The 16,661-nt window shown below is 42.8% G+C and overlaps 1 protein-coding gene across 2 annotated transcripts; it reads right to left on the reverse strand.

The window, feature by feature from the left end:
* Positions 1–7,189: 7,189 nt before the first annotated feature.
* LOC127763841 (7-dehydrocholesterol reductase) lies at positions 7,190–13,284 on the reverse strand. Of its 2 annotated transcripts, XM_052288639.1 has the most exons (14): positions 12,996–13,284; positions 12,655–12,880; positions 12,396–12,451; positions 11,239–11,341; positions 11,082–11,147; positions 10,733–10,846; positions 10,387–10,513; positions 9,052–9,152; positions 8,800–8,925; positions 8,647–8,711; positions 8,446–8,527; positions 8,288–8,370; positions 7,625–7,692; positions 7,190–7,509 (listed from the first exon to the last, which is right to left on the reverse strand). In XM_052288639.1, the coding sequence occupies exons 1-13, from the start codon at positions 13,157–13,159 to the stop codon at positions 7,626–7,628; spliced, it is 1,380 nt and encodes a 459-aa protein (XP_052144599.1). In that variant the 5' UTR covers positions 13,160–13,284; the 3' UTR covers positions 7,190–7,509; position 7,625. The 2 variants fall into 2 exon arrangements, with proteins under 2 accessions (XP_052144599.1, XP_052144598.1); XM_052288638.1 differs by having other exon boundaries at positions 7,190–7,692; positions 12,996–13,279.
* Between the last annotated feature and the right edge of the window lie 3,377 nt (positions 13,285–16,661).

The following is a 16,661-nucleotide window of genomic DNA, read 5'->3' on the forward strand; positions in this document are numbered from 1 at the left end:
TTTGACCGGAGTCGTGCGCACGTGGCGGTCCAACGTGGCAAGGCGGGCTGAGTCAGCATAGTCGGCCCCGGTTTATAGAGTTGACCAGAAAATTTCCCCTCCCTTTCTCTCTCCCCCTTCTAAAAATTTCCCCTTCTCTCGAAAACCCTAGCTAGCACAAGCGATCTCGTCGGCGACTCCGGCGAGAGTGGGCAGCACACTCCACGCCGGCGAGTGAGCTACGCCCAAGGCGACAAGGGTGGCACGCTCAAAGGTGACGGGGACGGCACGCTGTAAGGCGACGGGGAGGGATCTCTGCGGCACGGTCGTGGCGGCGACGCTCTCCACCACGGCCAGCACCAGCTGCTTGTTGAGGAGGATGAAGTAAGAGCGACGCAACTAGGCTTTGCAGGTATGTGATGTAGATCCTAGAAAAGTGTAAGATTTTTTTAGTTAGGCATATGGAATCAGTTGGGATGTGTGAGAGTTTGTTTTCCTTTGATTTTTGTAATTGATTCAGGCAAAAGGATTGATTGTGTACTGCCGTTACTATATTGCTTTTAGGTTAACAATGAATCCTCTAGAGATTTACCTGTTAGATTTCACTTTGGTGGGGATTTCATTAACAATGGGAGGGAAACCTTTTATATTGGTGGATCTGAGGAGATGTCCTACGTCGAACGTGTAAGGTCTCTCTGCCTGAGATAGTTGGACATTTGAAAGATCATTGTGAAGTGATCCCTGGCATGCTTCTGCAATGGTTGTTTCCTGGCAAAGAACTTGCAGATGGGCTGAGGGTTTTGATTGATGATGAGGTCTGCAATTATATGTCAAACTATGTTGGGGAAGGTGGTGTTGCTGATATTTATGTAGAGATAGTAATGGCAGAGGGGTCCAGTGAGTCTGGCAGCAAGGAGGATAGTGACTTTGAAGATGAACTGCAGGACATATCTCCTGCAGATGATGAATGGGATGATGAGGAAGATGAGGATTTGTTTGAGTTGAATATAGGGAAGGAAGTTCTTGTCATAGTATCTACACCAGAGAAGACAAAGAGAGATCTGGAACAAGTGCGAGCATTCGTACACCTGATAAAGGAAAAGCAATGGTAGTAGCTGAACCTAGTGATAAGGGGAAGGCAGTGGTAGTTGGTAAAGAGAGGCCGAAGAAACCTGTGATTTCTGACTCTGACAGTGATTATGTTGGTGGAGACTCATGTTCATCAGAAGAAGATGAAGAGGTTCAGCAGATCAGGAAGGCTTACAAAGAGTTCAAGAAGAAACTGAAGGATGGTGAGGTAGGGAATTTGGATGATGTTATATGTGAGGGGTCATCTAGGCAGACAAATAGTAGAGCTTTGGTTCAGATTGAGGGTGATGACAGTGCTAGCCCATATGACAACAGCAGTGCAGATGATGATTCCTATGAAGAGGATAGTGATGGACAGCTGGTCAGAAAGAAGTCCAAATACCCCAGATTTAATGTGAATAGGCCAATTGCTAGGCTTGCACTAGGAATGAAATTTGATGGCAAGAAAGAATTCAAAGAGGCAGTGGTGCAGCTTGCACTGGACAGCAAGAGGTTCATAAGGTTTATAAAGGATGAAGGTTACAGAACAAGGGCCAAGTGTGATTGGGCAACTTGCCCATGGGCTTGTTTGCTATCAAAGAATAGCAGGACAGAAAGCTGGCAAATAGCTAGTCTAGTTGATGAACACACCTGCCCACCAAGGAAAGATAACCACCTAGTGACATACAAGAGGATTGCTCAGAAGTATGAGAAGATGATCACAGATAATCCAACTTGGAGTATACAGAGCATGCAGTCCACTGTTTCAAAGGAAATGTTTGCAAATGTTAGTGTTGGGCAGTGCAAGAGAGCCAAAGCATTTGTATTCAGGAAGATATATGAGTCCACCAGGGGTGAATACTCTAGAATCTTTGACTATCAGTTAGAGTTGCTGAGGAGTAATCCTGGGAGTACAGTTGTTGTCAAGTTAGATACTGACCAGCCTAGTCCTATATTCAAAAGGATATATATTTGCCTGGCTGCTTGCAAACAGGGATTCCTAGCAGGCTGTAGGAAAGTTGTTGGGTTGGATGGTTGTTTCTTTAAAGGATCAACCAATGGGGAGCTCTTATGTGCCATAGGTAGGGATGGCAACAACCAAATGTACCCAATAGCATGGGCTATAGTAGAGAAAGAAACAAATGATTCCTGGGATTGGTTCTGTGATCTGCTGTTCAAGGACCTAGGAGTGGGTGATGGTAATGGTTGGGTGTTTATTTTAGATCAGCAGAAGATACATAACTTTAGCCGAAAATCGAATTTTGTTTGCTATTAATTTCTGCTCCGATGATTGATGTATTGTCTGCTCTGTGATGTTTTTCAGGGGATACTAAATGCTGTAGAAAATTGGGCACCAAATGCTGAACACAGGAACTGTGCAAGACATATTTATGCCAATTCGAAGAAGAAGTTCAGCAAAAAGGAGTGGCAAAAGAAGTTCTGGAGGTGTGCCAAGGCACCAAATGTGATGCTGTTCAACTTAGCCAAGGCAAAGCTAGCACAAGAAACTGTGGAAGGTGCAAGAGCTATAATGAACACTGATCCAAAGCATTGGAGTAGGGCATGGTTCAGGTTTGGCTCTAACTGTGACTCTGTAGATAATAACATTTGTGAGACTTTCAACAAATGGATAGTTCAAGCTAGATTCCTACCCATTATTAGCATGCTAGAAGCTATTAGAAGGAAAGTAATGGTTAGAATCCAGGCCCAAAGGACAGTGATGGATAAATGGGTTGGATCAGTTTGTCCTAACATTCTTAAGAAACTGAATGCTTACATCATAGATTCTGGTTCTTGTCATGCAATCTGCAATGGGATGGACAAGTTTGAAGTGAAGCATCAAACTCATAGGTTCACAGTTGATCTTGAAAAAAAGACATGTTCATGCAGATACTGGGAGTTAAGTGGTCTCCCTTGCTGCCATGCTATAGCCTGCATACATTTTAGGACCAACTGTTTAGACAGATACATCGCACCATGCTACTCAATCTATTCATTCAAGAAGACATATAGCTACTGCCTGGAATCAGTTGAGGGGATGGAGAGCTGGCCCAAATCTGATAGGCCTAGCCCACAGGCACCTGGTTATGTCAAAATGCCAGGAAGGCCTTCCAAAAAGGATAGGAGAAGAGAGCCACATGAGAAGCCAAAGGCAACTAGAGTCTCAAGGGTTGGAACTGTTATGACATGCAGGTTGTGCAAAAAACCTGGACATAACAAGGCTTCTTGTCTTAAGAGATCTCAAACACAGCCCAATGTGCAGGTTACACTTCCCTTACAAGTTCTGAATTTTTTCCTGCACTTCCTGATATTTCCCATTGAGTTTTTTTCCTGCTTTTGCTAATATAGTTTGATCTTGCAGGCTACAGGTTCTCAGCCCAGCTCCACACCTGTTCAGCCAGATGCTCCACCAACTGTAACTAGTGCTTATTTCTTTGTATTTTTATTTCACTATTCTATTTTGAACTGCAATATAGAAGCTTGTCCCAACTGTACCTAATGATGTTGTTTTGTTCTTATACAGCAGATGGCAAGTGCATCTACATCTACAAGGGCAAGGGCTTCACCCAGGACTATGGAAAAGACAAGAACTTCACCCAGGAATGTGGCAAAGACAAGAACTTCACCCAGGAATGTGGCAAAGACAAGGACTGTGGCACAGACAAGGACATCACCTAGGGCATCTACAAAGAGAACATCAGCTACAGCTGGAATGGTTGCAGTGGAGCAATCCAGGAAGAAGTTGAAAGTTAGAAGGTCCTCTGGATAGATGTTGAAAGTTGATAGTTACAAGTTGAATGCTAGTGAATAGGATAAGAAAGTAACCTAGGGATACTTTTGGACATGTTTAGTAGGACACATAGTACTTATGTTTAGTGGGTATACTTTTGGGCCTGTTTAGTGGGGATACTTTTGGACCAGATTACTGGGATAGCAATAGGCAGAAGTTCACCATCTTTTCTGCAGTAAGATATGGCATGAAACTTCTGTAATCTAAGACATGTGACATCTTTTGTGTAGTACCTGATGGCATGTTATGACCTGAGATACTCCTGCAATGTTAATGTTTGAATTTGGGGCAGCAATACAATGCTTGGTGTTAATGTCTGAATTTGAGGCAGTAATGCAGTAAATGCAATGCAATCTATTCATGTCTGAGATGATCACAGAAAAGCAGTATGCAGTGCTACTATGCCATAAATGTGAATTTGTTCTTATGCAAACTTATGTTGCAATTACAAGTTGCTTGCTAACTTTAACCATTTTCCAGAAATTAAGGCTATATCACCAAATGCCATTACTGCCATTCCAATTTATTCCAAATGTCACTCCAAACTACCAGACAAGGTCCACATACATAATTTCTTAAGGCTCATATTACTGCCAAATGCATCCATACATCACATGCCATCACTTAGCATTTCACACTTAGGATTGCACTAAAATCTAACATACATAGCACCAACCAAAACAACAACAGCAACATCAACATGTTCATACATTTCTGCTGTTGAGTAATCCTATCAACTAAAACACAGTTTGTAGCTTCTATCTGCTCAAGAGCTGCTCTCAATGATTCAAGCTCATTGCTTTCTTTGCTACGGCTCACTGCCCTGTTCTTCAAGGCTTCATTCCTGTTGTCCTGGAGATGAGCCTTTAGCCCATTGATTTCTTCTCTTGTAGTCCACACAGCATTCCTCAAATCAAGCAGCAATTGCTTCCAATATGGATCTCACTCAGGGTCATGCCACTCCCAAAAATCGCAACCACCAGTCTACACAAATAAATGTATAATCCAAGGTCGAATGAGTTTGAAACCAAACAAATGAGCCAAAACAAAAATAAATACAAATTTACTCACACGCGCATTGTAGCATGTGAAATATCTTCTCCCGGGGTTACCCACACTCCACGAAATCCACCTAGCCGCCTTCATTTTGCAGTCACAAAACACTAGCGGCTCGTAATCGAGAGGCCCCTCCCTATATGGTACTGGCGGCTGCATCCTTCCTGGTTCACGACCTCCAACCCAAGAAGACGACACCGAGCCCCGGGACGTACCTGAGCTCGTCATCATGCCAACGAGGTCGAGGTGGCCGTACTGCAGACCGTCACCGCCTCGTCCGTGGTAGAGATCTCTGGCCCCGTCGCCTCTGACCACACCACTCTCGCCGCCGTGCAAGAGTCGCAGATGAGATCGCCTGTGCTAGGGTTCTCACGAGAAGGGGAAATTTTTGGGAGGGAGAGAGAGAAAGGGAGGGGAAATTTTTCTGGGTCAAGGCTATAAACCAGGCGCGACTCTGCTGACTCAGCCCACCTTGCCACGTTGGACTGCCACGTGCGCACGACTCCGGTCAAAACCGCCCCAATGTGTGCTTAAGGGGGTTAAGTATCCGGTTTTAATAGTTCGGGGTACGAAATGACTGGTTTTCAAGTTCGGGGGGGGGGGGGGTTCGGTCAACCACGATAGTACAGGGGGGTAAAACGTACTTTTTCCGAGGAAAAATAACAGACTTAAATAATACAGTCACAAACTCTTGCTAGGATGTATTTAACAAGGATAACCATGTAATCAGCCACATCCGTTTGGTTTGTATGAGATTTGCAGGAACGAAAACAATTTAAAAAAGAGGTAATAGTTTGTGTCATTTCACAATCCTAGATCCTATTTGAGGAGCTTAAGGGATCAATTGGCACAAACCAATGATTTCAACTCCACTCAAAAGAAAATGGAGCTGGCTGAAGTGCTCTCACCAACTAAGATAGATGGAATTGAGTTTAGGGAGCTCCATAACTCCACTCCAGACGTAACTCCTAAAATTAAATTTATGAGTTAGAGCCCTACCAAACGGGTCCTAAGATTCAAAAGCTATGTTTCTTTTATAGCTTCTAATTCATCTTCTATTTTACATGTATAAATTCTCATAATATGACTAATAATCTAAACTATTTTTGTTTAAATAAGGGAGACTTGAGATTCTAGAAAAGGCTGCGGCTGCTAGAAGATTTTCAAGCTCCAAGTCATAACTCTTAAGATTAAGTCCTTTTGCCTATATATTCCATCTAATACTACTACTGTACTAAACTATATTAACTTTTAGCTATGTATCTGGACAAGAGTATTTTAAACACATAGCTAATTATCTTAGGAGAAATTGTATTACATTTGATCTTGGCCCAAAATTTGCGTTTTGAAGTATCTATATAGAAATGTCCGATAGACCGCCGTTAAGGATTTAGGCATGGGATATAGAAATGTCCGATATAGATGGCCATATGGCCCGAAGCTCATGGCCCGGCCCAAAGCACGCAATTTTGGCCTAGCCCAAGCACGGCATGGCCCGACTAGGGTCGTGCCCGTGCCGGCCCGGCCCAATAGCCGAGCCGTGCCTGGGCTGCACCCTTGGCACGGTGGGCCAGCCCAGCACGGCCCGATCAAAAAAAAATATAGGGACACAAAATAGACTTAAATAATCGTATAAGGCAAATGCCCAAAACAAGAGGTATACAAATTTTTCAGCCATTTAAACACAACCACAGAGTTGAGGGACCAAAAATAGACTTTTTCTGTGAGGAAGCACAATAGGCTATCGTGCTTTCGAGCCGGCCCAGCATGGCCCGAGTAGTATTGGGCCGTGCCTGGGCCGTGTATGCCGCTCGTGGGCTGGCATGGCACGGCCCGGTGTGTCGATCGGGTCTTGCCAACCCGACAAGCCTCGGCCCAGGCACAGCCGAGCTTGAGCCGTGCAGTGCCGGGCGGCCCAGATGGCCATCTATAATGTCCGATATCCCCATCCACAGGCCGGCCTAGCCTAAATGCGCCGAAAGAAGCCGCCCATCTATAATGTCCGATATCCCCATCCATAGGCCGGCCTAGCCTAAATGCGCCGAAAGAAGAGCGAGGGAGAGGAGGAATGTGTATCTTAATTGAAAAAAATTCTTAAAAAGTTAATTAAAATCATATTAATCTTTCTTAAGTGTAAAATAATTAATACCTAAATTAATCACATGTTAATGGCTTGCCTCAATTTACGTGTCTTCTCAATCTTTTTCTTTCCCCTCTCTCAAACACACCACACGCCACACATTGTTCTGTGTAGGATATCAAGAGAATTGTGCAGAGGTATTGTCAGGTATAAAATGTGTAGAACCAATCACCATGCCTGTTGCCAAACTTTGAATTATTACAGTTCATGGATAATACAGTTGCAGCAACATTATTCGAGCAGTACAGAACCTCAAACAATTTCATTTTCGTGCTGCCTAATCGCTTCTAGCAGAAAAATGAAGTCGAAACATCCATTATAAGGTACAAACTACACAAACTATGATCCTGCAATCATCTCTCCTATCAGCGAGCTAACAAGAAAAATCACGATTTGGCGGCATCGTTGACTCATCTGTGTCAGGGTTGGATACAGCAAACTCAAAAGGTAGAAACCAATCAGCCCGAATCTAATCCTGCATACATCAAGCTAATGACATATTACACAAACAGCAGTAGATCGTCCCAGAGAAAGGAATTCACAACATGGCTGAGTTTTATCCCGAGAAGTTGTTGAACATGGTCAACAACCTCAGTAAATGCCAGGAATAACCCTGCACGGTACTTTGTTGCAGTACATCTTCCAATACTTGCCATACCTGTCAGAATGCATAAAACTCACGTCAGAATCAGGATGAAAACGAGCGAATAGTTTCCGTCCGCTCTAGAGAAAAACAAATACGGATACAATTCAAAATGGATAATCCAGATACGGATACGAATATCAGTTAGACATGCATTTATACCGGTAATGTTGTACGTGTTGAACTTAACTAGCATTGTTTAGTCTATGATGAAACGTTTTATGTAATATGAGTTAATTATGTATGATTGTATTTGTTTTTATTAAAAGTTTAGGTGGTTTCGTGTTCCGAGAAATATTTGTTTCCGTATTCATGTCCAATCATATTTGGTCCTTATTTGTATTTGAGATAATTTGTATTTGTTTCCTTATCCAACTAAAATACGAAAACGGATATGGTATGAGCTTTATCCGTCCATATCCTCTCCATTTTAATCCCTACTCAGAATCAACCATCAGGGATAAAACTTGCACAACTAGGCTGTTCCCAGAAATTATCCTCTACACTACTAAGCTTTAATATTTGGAACATGTGCTTCTATCAGTGTGAAACATTAGCTAAAATGTTGAATCATTCAACTTATATATTACAGGTGGTAAAGTTTACTTACTTTGATGAGCATCGGTCATCATCCCTTTTAGCTCGGTCGAACAGCAATATGGTCAGAAAGATCACATAGAAGTACGGCAGGAACTACACGAAAGCAGGGACCACAGTTATTACCATCCTGGCTAAAGTCGAGATAAATTGTAATCAGGGTGTGCTTACATGATCAAAAAGAGCTGGAACTGTCCAGAAAAAAGCAGATAGAATCTCTGGAACATAGTGAAAATGACGAGACAAGCCCCACCTGTCCAAATGGAAAATGAGGGTGCATGCTCAAAAGCCATTCATTGCCTCTATTGAAACAAACATGGTACAAATCACTTTTGATGAACTATGTAAAGAAGAAATGACGAATATACTAACCATCCAGAAGTCAAGAGAAGACTGCTTTTTGTTTCTCCATTTGTAGTCTGATAGGAAGCAACAATCTAAAGTTCCACCAAAATAAAGACGTCAGCAATGTTATAAACATGCTATTTGTTAATTTGGAAGCAGCTAAATATTTAATGCTTCAACCTTAGATGGAGCTTTGCCCCATATTGAGCATTTCCCATTTGTCCGACGGAATTCTTGGCGCTGACGATCACAGTCATAGTTTATATATATGCACAATATTCCAGCAAGGAGAATTGAGAGTGCTAGCTGCAACAAATTTAACAGATATTCATTTCAACTGTTAGACAACAATCACGAATATCATCTGGTAGAACTAAACAGTATATTCAAATACAATTAACACATGAAAGAAAAACATTCTGAAAGATGAACCTGGGGGCCCAAATTCACAGGGTGGTTGACAAGGTACATTCCAGGAGAGGTGTATATTGATGGAACCCATACCAAGCATCCCCAGCAAATGTAGAAACCAGCTGGTAGGAAATATATGTCAGCAAAATAGTGCATGCTTGCAAATTAAAAGTTGAGTGCTGTATCAATTAATCACACGACAATACCAGTCCAATCCTGGCTTCTCATTTCAAACTTACATCTTCATGGATTATTAGAATAAAATACCTTGGCATCATCAAATTTGTCATGGTGGTTCAAATAGTTCACTTTATTTACATCTTCCAGGGATTATTAGAATAAAATACACCTTGGCTTCATCAAATTTGTCATGGTGGTTCTAATAGGTTACTGTAAACTAAGAAACTAAGTATCTAGTAATCGAACTTGTACAATTGATTCAAGTGAGGTCACTAAGTGCGTTTATTTTTATAATTGGGGGTGGTATCAGGCCTAGGACAGCTAGGGCCTCAGGCCCTAGGGCTTGAGATTTTTGTCATGGCATCCATATGTTAGCTACTAGGTGCAGTGAGATACCCATCCAATCTGATCTGTAGAACATAAATCCAAGGTACATCTTTTGCCCCTCCAAAAAAAAAATCCATGCCGATACCAGTGATGCTAATGTGTCCTTACGCAATGCCCTCTCTTACCCACCCCTTGCTTTGATGGGTCCTTATCTAGCAAATAGAGTTGGTGCTGCCGCCGGCGGCTTCTCTTTTTGCAAAACATGTAACTTACACCGTTGTGTTCGATCCACACAACTAATTAAATGCATCTACGAGGATCAGTAACTGATGAACTTGTTAAGATACACTGATGAAAGCATTTCTGCAATGATTGACTGAGGTTTACAGGGTCATGTATCTTCAAGTTTACATGCAAAACCTCTTTGAAATAGTAATAACTGGTAATGGCCCAGAAGTTTTATGATGATGATGTGGTAACCTAGAAAAATCAATATTAACAGTCTTCACATTTTGTCGTATATAAATTTATTAAGTGCACTTGTGTATTACTTTATTTAACTTTATTATTATTTGGGGGGTTGGGGGGAGGGGGTTGTGGTTATCTTCGCAGGTCAACTTAGCTTGTCTCACTATGAGACAGTTGAGTTAATTACACCATTTAAGCACTTGCATACATCACGGTGACATCCTTTGAATGTAAGGAGCTACTATTCTTAACTTTAAAGAACATGAATAAATTTGTAGAATTAACCTACATACAGCATTTCATTTTGGAGAAAATTTCTTTTCAAACATCATATTTTGAAACGTTAAGATGCATGTAATTAAAAACATAGGAGCTACCAACCTCTATCATGAGCAATGTCCATAGTGCACCAGTATCCAGATTCCCACCAGAAGAACTTGGTGACATAGATCAACATCAATGCAGTATTCACAAGCATTGAATCTGCAACTCGGCCATTCATTTCATACTGCATTGCAAAGTTCAAAGAAATCAACTAAGTTTAGTGGATAACTTAATCATATAATGTTAACAAAAGCTTTCTATCTTTTACATTCCCATTGTACTATTTTAGAGAACATAAGTGAGTTCTATGTACAAAAGTACTAGATATTGGATAGCAACCAAAGCATAGATGTGCCTCTAAGTTGCAAGCTAGCATATCACCAGAGTATAATAGTATTCTGACCTGCTTTATGCAGTAGGTTACAGCAAGAACAGCCCAGGACATCATCCCAAAACGGCAGTTTGTGAACACTTTGATATCAAAGTGCTTACCAATGCGAGGATATAGTTCCATTCCCTGGAATGTTACATGTTATATACACAAGTAAAGAAAAATTCATGTAAAATCAAAATAATGAAAATACCTCCCCACAAAAAAAGAGAAAATAAATAATAAACACTATCACTGTGTATCAATTATCAAATATAAACACAGGTGAAGAATGTCATCGCTAATACAATACTAATGATAGAACAAGTCCATATAATTGATCGATCTAATTAACCCATCACATGCAAGAAATGTAACTCACCCAGTAGAAATCAATTATCACATTCCCTGAGGATCCAGAATCAGATGAGGATGGAGCAAGATGACCCTAAATGGAGAAAAAAGAAGGGTAGCCCATCAATAAACGAAGCATGGTACATATCTACATAAAGAATAACAAGCCTAATAAATAAGCTCACCTTTATGTACAGAAAAATACAGAACACAAAGCTTCCAAATACAAGAGCAGAGTATATTTCCCCCAAGTGATCGTATACTATTGCAGGGTTAAAAATTCCAAACCTGACAGATGATAAAATGGTTTAGGCGAATGGTGGCTATACAAATGATAATTGTACAATAAAAGGCTTTGAATCACCATGGTGTAGCTTACAAAAAGGGTTGTCACAAACACAATATAAAAATAAAATAAATATAATTTGAAAATATGCAGAACAAGTTATTAATGGTTTCCTGATTCCTCCATTGTGTAATGTACCAAAATCATGCGTGAAATATTAATATGTTATAGTGCTCATCATATGCTAAGGTGCATCGAAGCTCCTTCATCAATTTGAGCCTCGTGCAAGGCGTGCATTAATCCAGGATAACAACTACTCTACTCAAATTTGAAAGGGAGAAAATAATGCAACAAACAAGCCCATGTTTAAGTGCTCTAAGTTGCCTGTGTGTGCTTTTGCTAGAGTTCACTGCCAAGTCCCAACTTCCATGGTGGTGCTTTTAATGAGAACGGATAGTACCCAAAAGCATCCGCAGTGGATAGCATGGGCAAGATGGTAAGAAGGTGGGGACCACACGGCTTAACCTAGCAACTTCAGGTAAAAAAATTGGTGCCAAGCTCCAAGAGTTGATTTGTGTTTGGGTGGCATTAGTAACTATTTTAACTTCAAAATAAACTAAGGTATGTTGGAATGTTTGTGGGACAGTATGGCACCTTGAGTCCTCGAGAATTAAACAACCACAACAGGCAACCAAAGAAGTGTGTATGAAATTGTCCTGTCAGCCATCATGATAATGGGGAAGCTATAGTTGCTACAGTTGAGAAAATGCTGTTTATTAAGCATGGTATTTTAAATTAGATCGAAGTCAGGAGAACATAATGGCTATACATTCAAAGCTACTTTTCACAATCACTAGCTAACAAATTCCGGCTGACCACTATCATATAAATAGTATAGATAGGCATAGTTATCGAGGGAACAAGCAAGCATGGACAGACAGACAATTTGCTAGATGGCTGAACAGAGAAGGCAGGTGAATGTTGAGTGTCGTAATCCCAAGTTTTGAACTGTATCCTCAATCAGCAGGTCCACATAAGGAGAGAAGACTATCTTACCACCACAGGCTCAGGTATGTTATCAAGGTCACTGCATATGCTTGTAAGCCATTTGCCTGAAAGAAAGAGAGAAAAAAAAACAGAGAAAACGATAATTATTAACTAAAAGGACATGAGCAAAAAATACTATCACAATAGTCTTTTTCTTTTTTCGGGGGGGAGGGGGGGGGGTAAAATAATGTGATACGTTTCTCTCCATTTCGGAGAGGCTAGAGCAATGCATTTGAGAAGAGAGTCCATGGCAGCCAGCACAAGGCACCTTGTAGACGGGCACGTTGCCCGAGGGGGAGACGGGGCCCTCGAAGCGCTTCCCGGGGAGGAGAAGCTGCAGCGCGGCCTCGAAGAGGCCGAAGCCGAAGATGATCTTCCAGGCGGCCATGGTTGGCATGGGCCAGATGGCCTTGAGCCCCTCCAGCACCCCGTGCTCGCGGAGGTGCTCGTACGCCCGCACCACGGATCCGTCCGCGTGCACCATCGTGTACCACCTGCAACGCCCCCGCACGCACGCGCACGCACGCACGCACGCAAAACCCAAAAAAATCTCGGGGGTCAGGTCACAGATCGGGTGCGGAGGAGAGGGAGATGCGGCGCGGCGCTTACAGGAGGATGACGAAGGGCGGGCAGAGGGAGAGGAGGGAGAGCATGGAGGCGTAGGTGACGAGCGCCGAGTGCACCGTCTTGGGCGGCGTGGCGGCTGGCGCCTTCGCCGCGGCCGCGGCGGCGGCGGCGGCGGCGGCGGCGGCGGAGGCCCTAGGCTTGGCCATGGCCCGCGTCGATCTGAGCGACAGTGGAGGAAGGAGATCGAGTGAGGCGCCGAGACGAGAGGAGAGGAAGCGGCTTGACTTGGCTCTGGCTCCTCGTCTCCCCTGCCTTCCTAGTATGCGTGGCTGCGTGGGTGGGGCAGAGACAGACGGGGCCCAACAGGGTGGAATGCCCGTGCCGGCGAGTGTTTTTGTGTGTGGATTGTGGGTGTGGATCGGTGGTTCTCGCGCGGATCGGAGGGCGGCGCGTGCGTCGGGATTTCCGCCCCAACGCAACGCGCCCAAGGGGAGGGGATGGATGGATGGATGGGAATCTTTGCGACGTGCATGGCCTGCAAGTACGCGACGAAGCGACGGCACTGCTTTCTGTTTATTTGTGTCCACTGCTATGCCTGGCCGTATGACACGGGGGGATATTTCGTGTTTTCCTTGGTACTGTAGGGGGGGTGATACGGTGATGGGTGATGAGCGCTTTGTCAGAGTATTTCAATATTTGCCAATTGTATCGGGAGTTTTTTTAAGCTAGGAAAACCGTGGTCTGGGTCTGTTGGAAGTATATTTATTTCATATACTGCCAATTGACAGTCACACACATGGTCTCATGTAATCAGGCTTTAGGCCTAAGGTCATGCCCAATGCAGCGTGCACCCTCATAGCAAAAGTGATTAAGCACCCAGCTAGAGATATGTCTCACACAGTGCAAGCTATACCCCTATCTCATTTTTGCCCTGCAGTATCTCAGTCGGTCACATTTTGCATTTAAACCTTTGGATTATTTTTATTTGCATATACGTCTATTATTTGCAGTATACCCCTAAAAATCACAGACATATATAAACATCAAACCCTCTCTCCTCCTCATCTCCCCTCCCCATCTCTCCCATCCTCTCTCTCGAGATCTCCGTCTCTCCCTTCCCGGCGCCGCCACTCTCCTCGGCCCTAGGCGGCAGCGGCGGCGGCGGATCGAGGCCACGGCGGCGGCGGTGATCGAGGCGGGAGCGGCAACGGCGGATCAAGCGGCGGCAGTTGCAGATCGAGGCGGGGGCGGCGACGGCGGCAGATCGAGCCACGGCGGCGCCGGGATCCATCTTCTTCTTCCCCGTCTACCTCCTCAGCTTCCCGCCATCTTCGTGTGGGAGGTAGTTGCCGCAACGGTGCGGGGTGACGGCTCAGGGCAAGGCATCTCCTCGCCCAAAAGCTGCCCAAACTACACGGCCCTCTGCTGGGCATCGCGGCGCTCTGCCAGGGTGCGGTCCCGACCGAGCCAGCGGGAATATTCGACTCGGGCGTGGTGAGACCACGTTCCACGCTGGAGCGTTGAAGATGGCCTAAGGGCATCCAGTACGTTGAAAAAGTAACCTTAAACAATTAATGCTGAAACAATATAACACACTTGGACCAATGTTTTTTCAATAAATGGTTGTTTAAATTAATAGGTGTGTGGCAAGACATATTTAAGAGGAAATATCTTAGTACTAAATCAATAACCCAAGTCGAGAGAAAACAAGGGAATTCCTATTTTTTATCTGGTCTGATGAAGGTTAAGAGTTGTATGGGTTCTTGGATAATTAAAAATTGTGAGCAGGTCAGATTATGGGAGGATAAGTGATTAGGGATTTCTTATTTAAAGGACAAATACCCATCGTTGTATTCTATAATTAGAAGAAAATTTAAATGACAAATTCCTCTTTGAATTCAATTTGATCTGAAAAAACTTCCATCTACCAATCGGCTTCTTTTCTTAACCGAATCAACTAATTTTGGTATTAATATGATCCGATTCATTTTTATCCCCACTGAGACCAATGGGACCCACTTTAATTTCTCCCACACACATTATAACCATTATACTCTTTCCGTCCCAAAATGTAGCAACCTAGGATGGGATGAGACCCATTATAGGAATTTGAATTTGGACATGGGGCCATAACTGCTAGTTTGCTATATTTTGGGACGGAGGTAGTAGGAAGATCCATAATTGCTACTACTACTTACAGTTGACCACACCCTTATTGTCAACTGTTACACATCATTGGCCTTGCCCTTAATGTGTGAGAGATAAGAGCAGTTAGCCAGGTACAATAGCAGACTATTAAGCTAACTATAAACATATTTTAAAGAGATAAAAGAGGAGAGAGAAGAGCAGTGAGCTACAGATTTATAATCAGCTGCAGGACGAACTCCAAGACGCAGTGTGTGTATGGCAGGTGGGACCATGTATCAATAGTGTAATATATGTTTATAGGTAAATATTGTATGAATTGGCTATTAAATCGACTATAGATGATTTGGAGCTAGTAGTTGGCTATACTTTTAAACTTGCTCTAAGACAACGAAACCCAGCCTCGTTGCAACCAGGAGGACATTGATTAAGGCCCTGTTTAGGTGGTGTTTGGATCCAGGGACTAAACTTGTCCCTGTCACATCGGATGTTTGGACATTAATTTGGAGTATTAAATATAGACTACTTACAAAACTAATTACATAAATGAGATGTAATTAATCCATAATTAGCACATGTTTACTGTAGCATCACATAGGTTAATCATGGATTAGTTATGCTCAATAGATTCGTCTCGCGAAATAGTCCAGGGTTATGGAATGGGTTTTGTTAATAGTCTACGTTTAATACTTATAATTAGTGTCTAAACATCCGATGTGACAGGGACTAAAAATTTTTAGTCCCATCCAAACAGCCCCTTAGTTCCCAAAACAAAATTTTCACGCCGTCACAGAACGTGCATGAAGTATTAAATGTAAGGAAAAAACAATTACACACATTTCGTGTAAATTGCGAGACGAATCTTTTAAGCCTAATTGCGCCATGATCTGACAATATGGTGCTACAGTAAACATTTGCTAATGACGGATTAATTAGGCTTAATAAATTTGTCTTGCAGTTCCCTGGCGAAATTTGTTTTATCATTAGACTATGTTTAATACTTCAAATGTGTGTCTGTATATCCGATGTGATAACCAAACCCAAAAATTTTCCCCAACTAAACAAGGCCTATAAACAATAGAACAGAAGGCTGCTGCCTTGTCTCCTCTTCCTCCTGATTCTTCCCTTCCTCAAACACTCTATTTCTCTAGCCCCAAACTCCCAATCCCCTGCTACTTTCCAGTCCAATTGCAGGTGTTCTCCGCGGCAACAATTTGGAGATCCTGCTCACCTCCCAATCCGGTGCACGCCAAATGGAAGTACGACGAGGTCTAACAGCACAACAAACTCAACGCGGTACAGAAGAGAGAAGCTCCATACCCTGGTACAAACCTCCAGTAATAACCCAGGAAAGAAGAGGGAGAATAACATGCACAATGGACTGGACGTCTCCAGGCCTGCCTCTTGCTTATAATGGTTAATGGTGTGGTTTTATAAAACTTTATATAATACTATAATACCCGAAGTTATGTGTCACGTGCTAAAATCTCCGACGTTTTGTGCAACTTAAACCATAATAGATGAAGCTTTCTAAAAATTACTCTATTCAAAATTAAGTTAATA

This window comes from Oryza glaberrima, chromosome 2, assembly GCF_000147395.1.
Source record: "Oryza glaberrima chromosome 2, OglaRS2, whole genome shotgun sequence".
Classification (NCBI taxonomy): domain Eukaryota; kingdom Viridiplantae; phylum Streptophyta; class Magnoliopsida; order Poales; family Poaceae; genus Oryza; species Oryza glaberrima.

Coding starts and splice junctions, on each gene's coding strand:
- LOC127763841 (XM_052288639.1), bottom strand. CDS start 13,159: ATGGCCAAGCCTAGGGCCTCCGCCGCCGCCGCCGCCGCCGCCGCCGCC. Junction 12,881..12,995: donor CCGCCCTTCGTCATCCTCCT/GTAAGCGCCGCG, acceptor GGGGCGTTGCAG/GTGGTACACGATGGTGCACG. Junction 11,148..11,238: donor GTATTTTTCTGTACATAAAG/GTGAGCTTATTT, acceptor TTCTCCATTTAG/GGTCATCTTGCTCCATCCTC.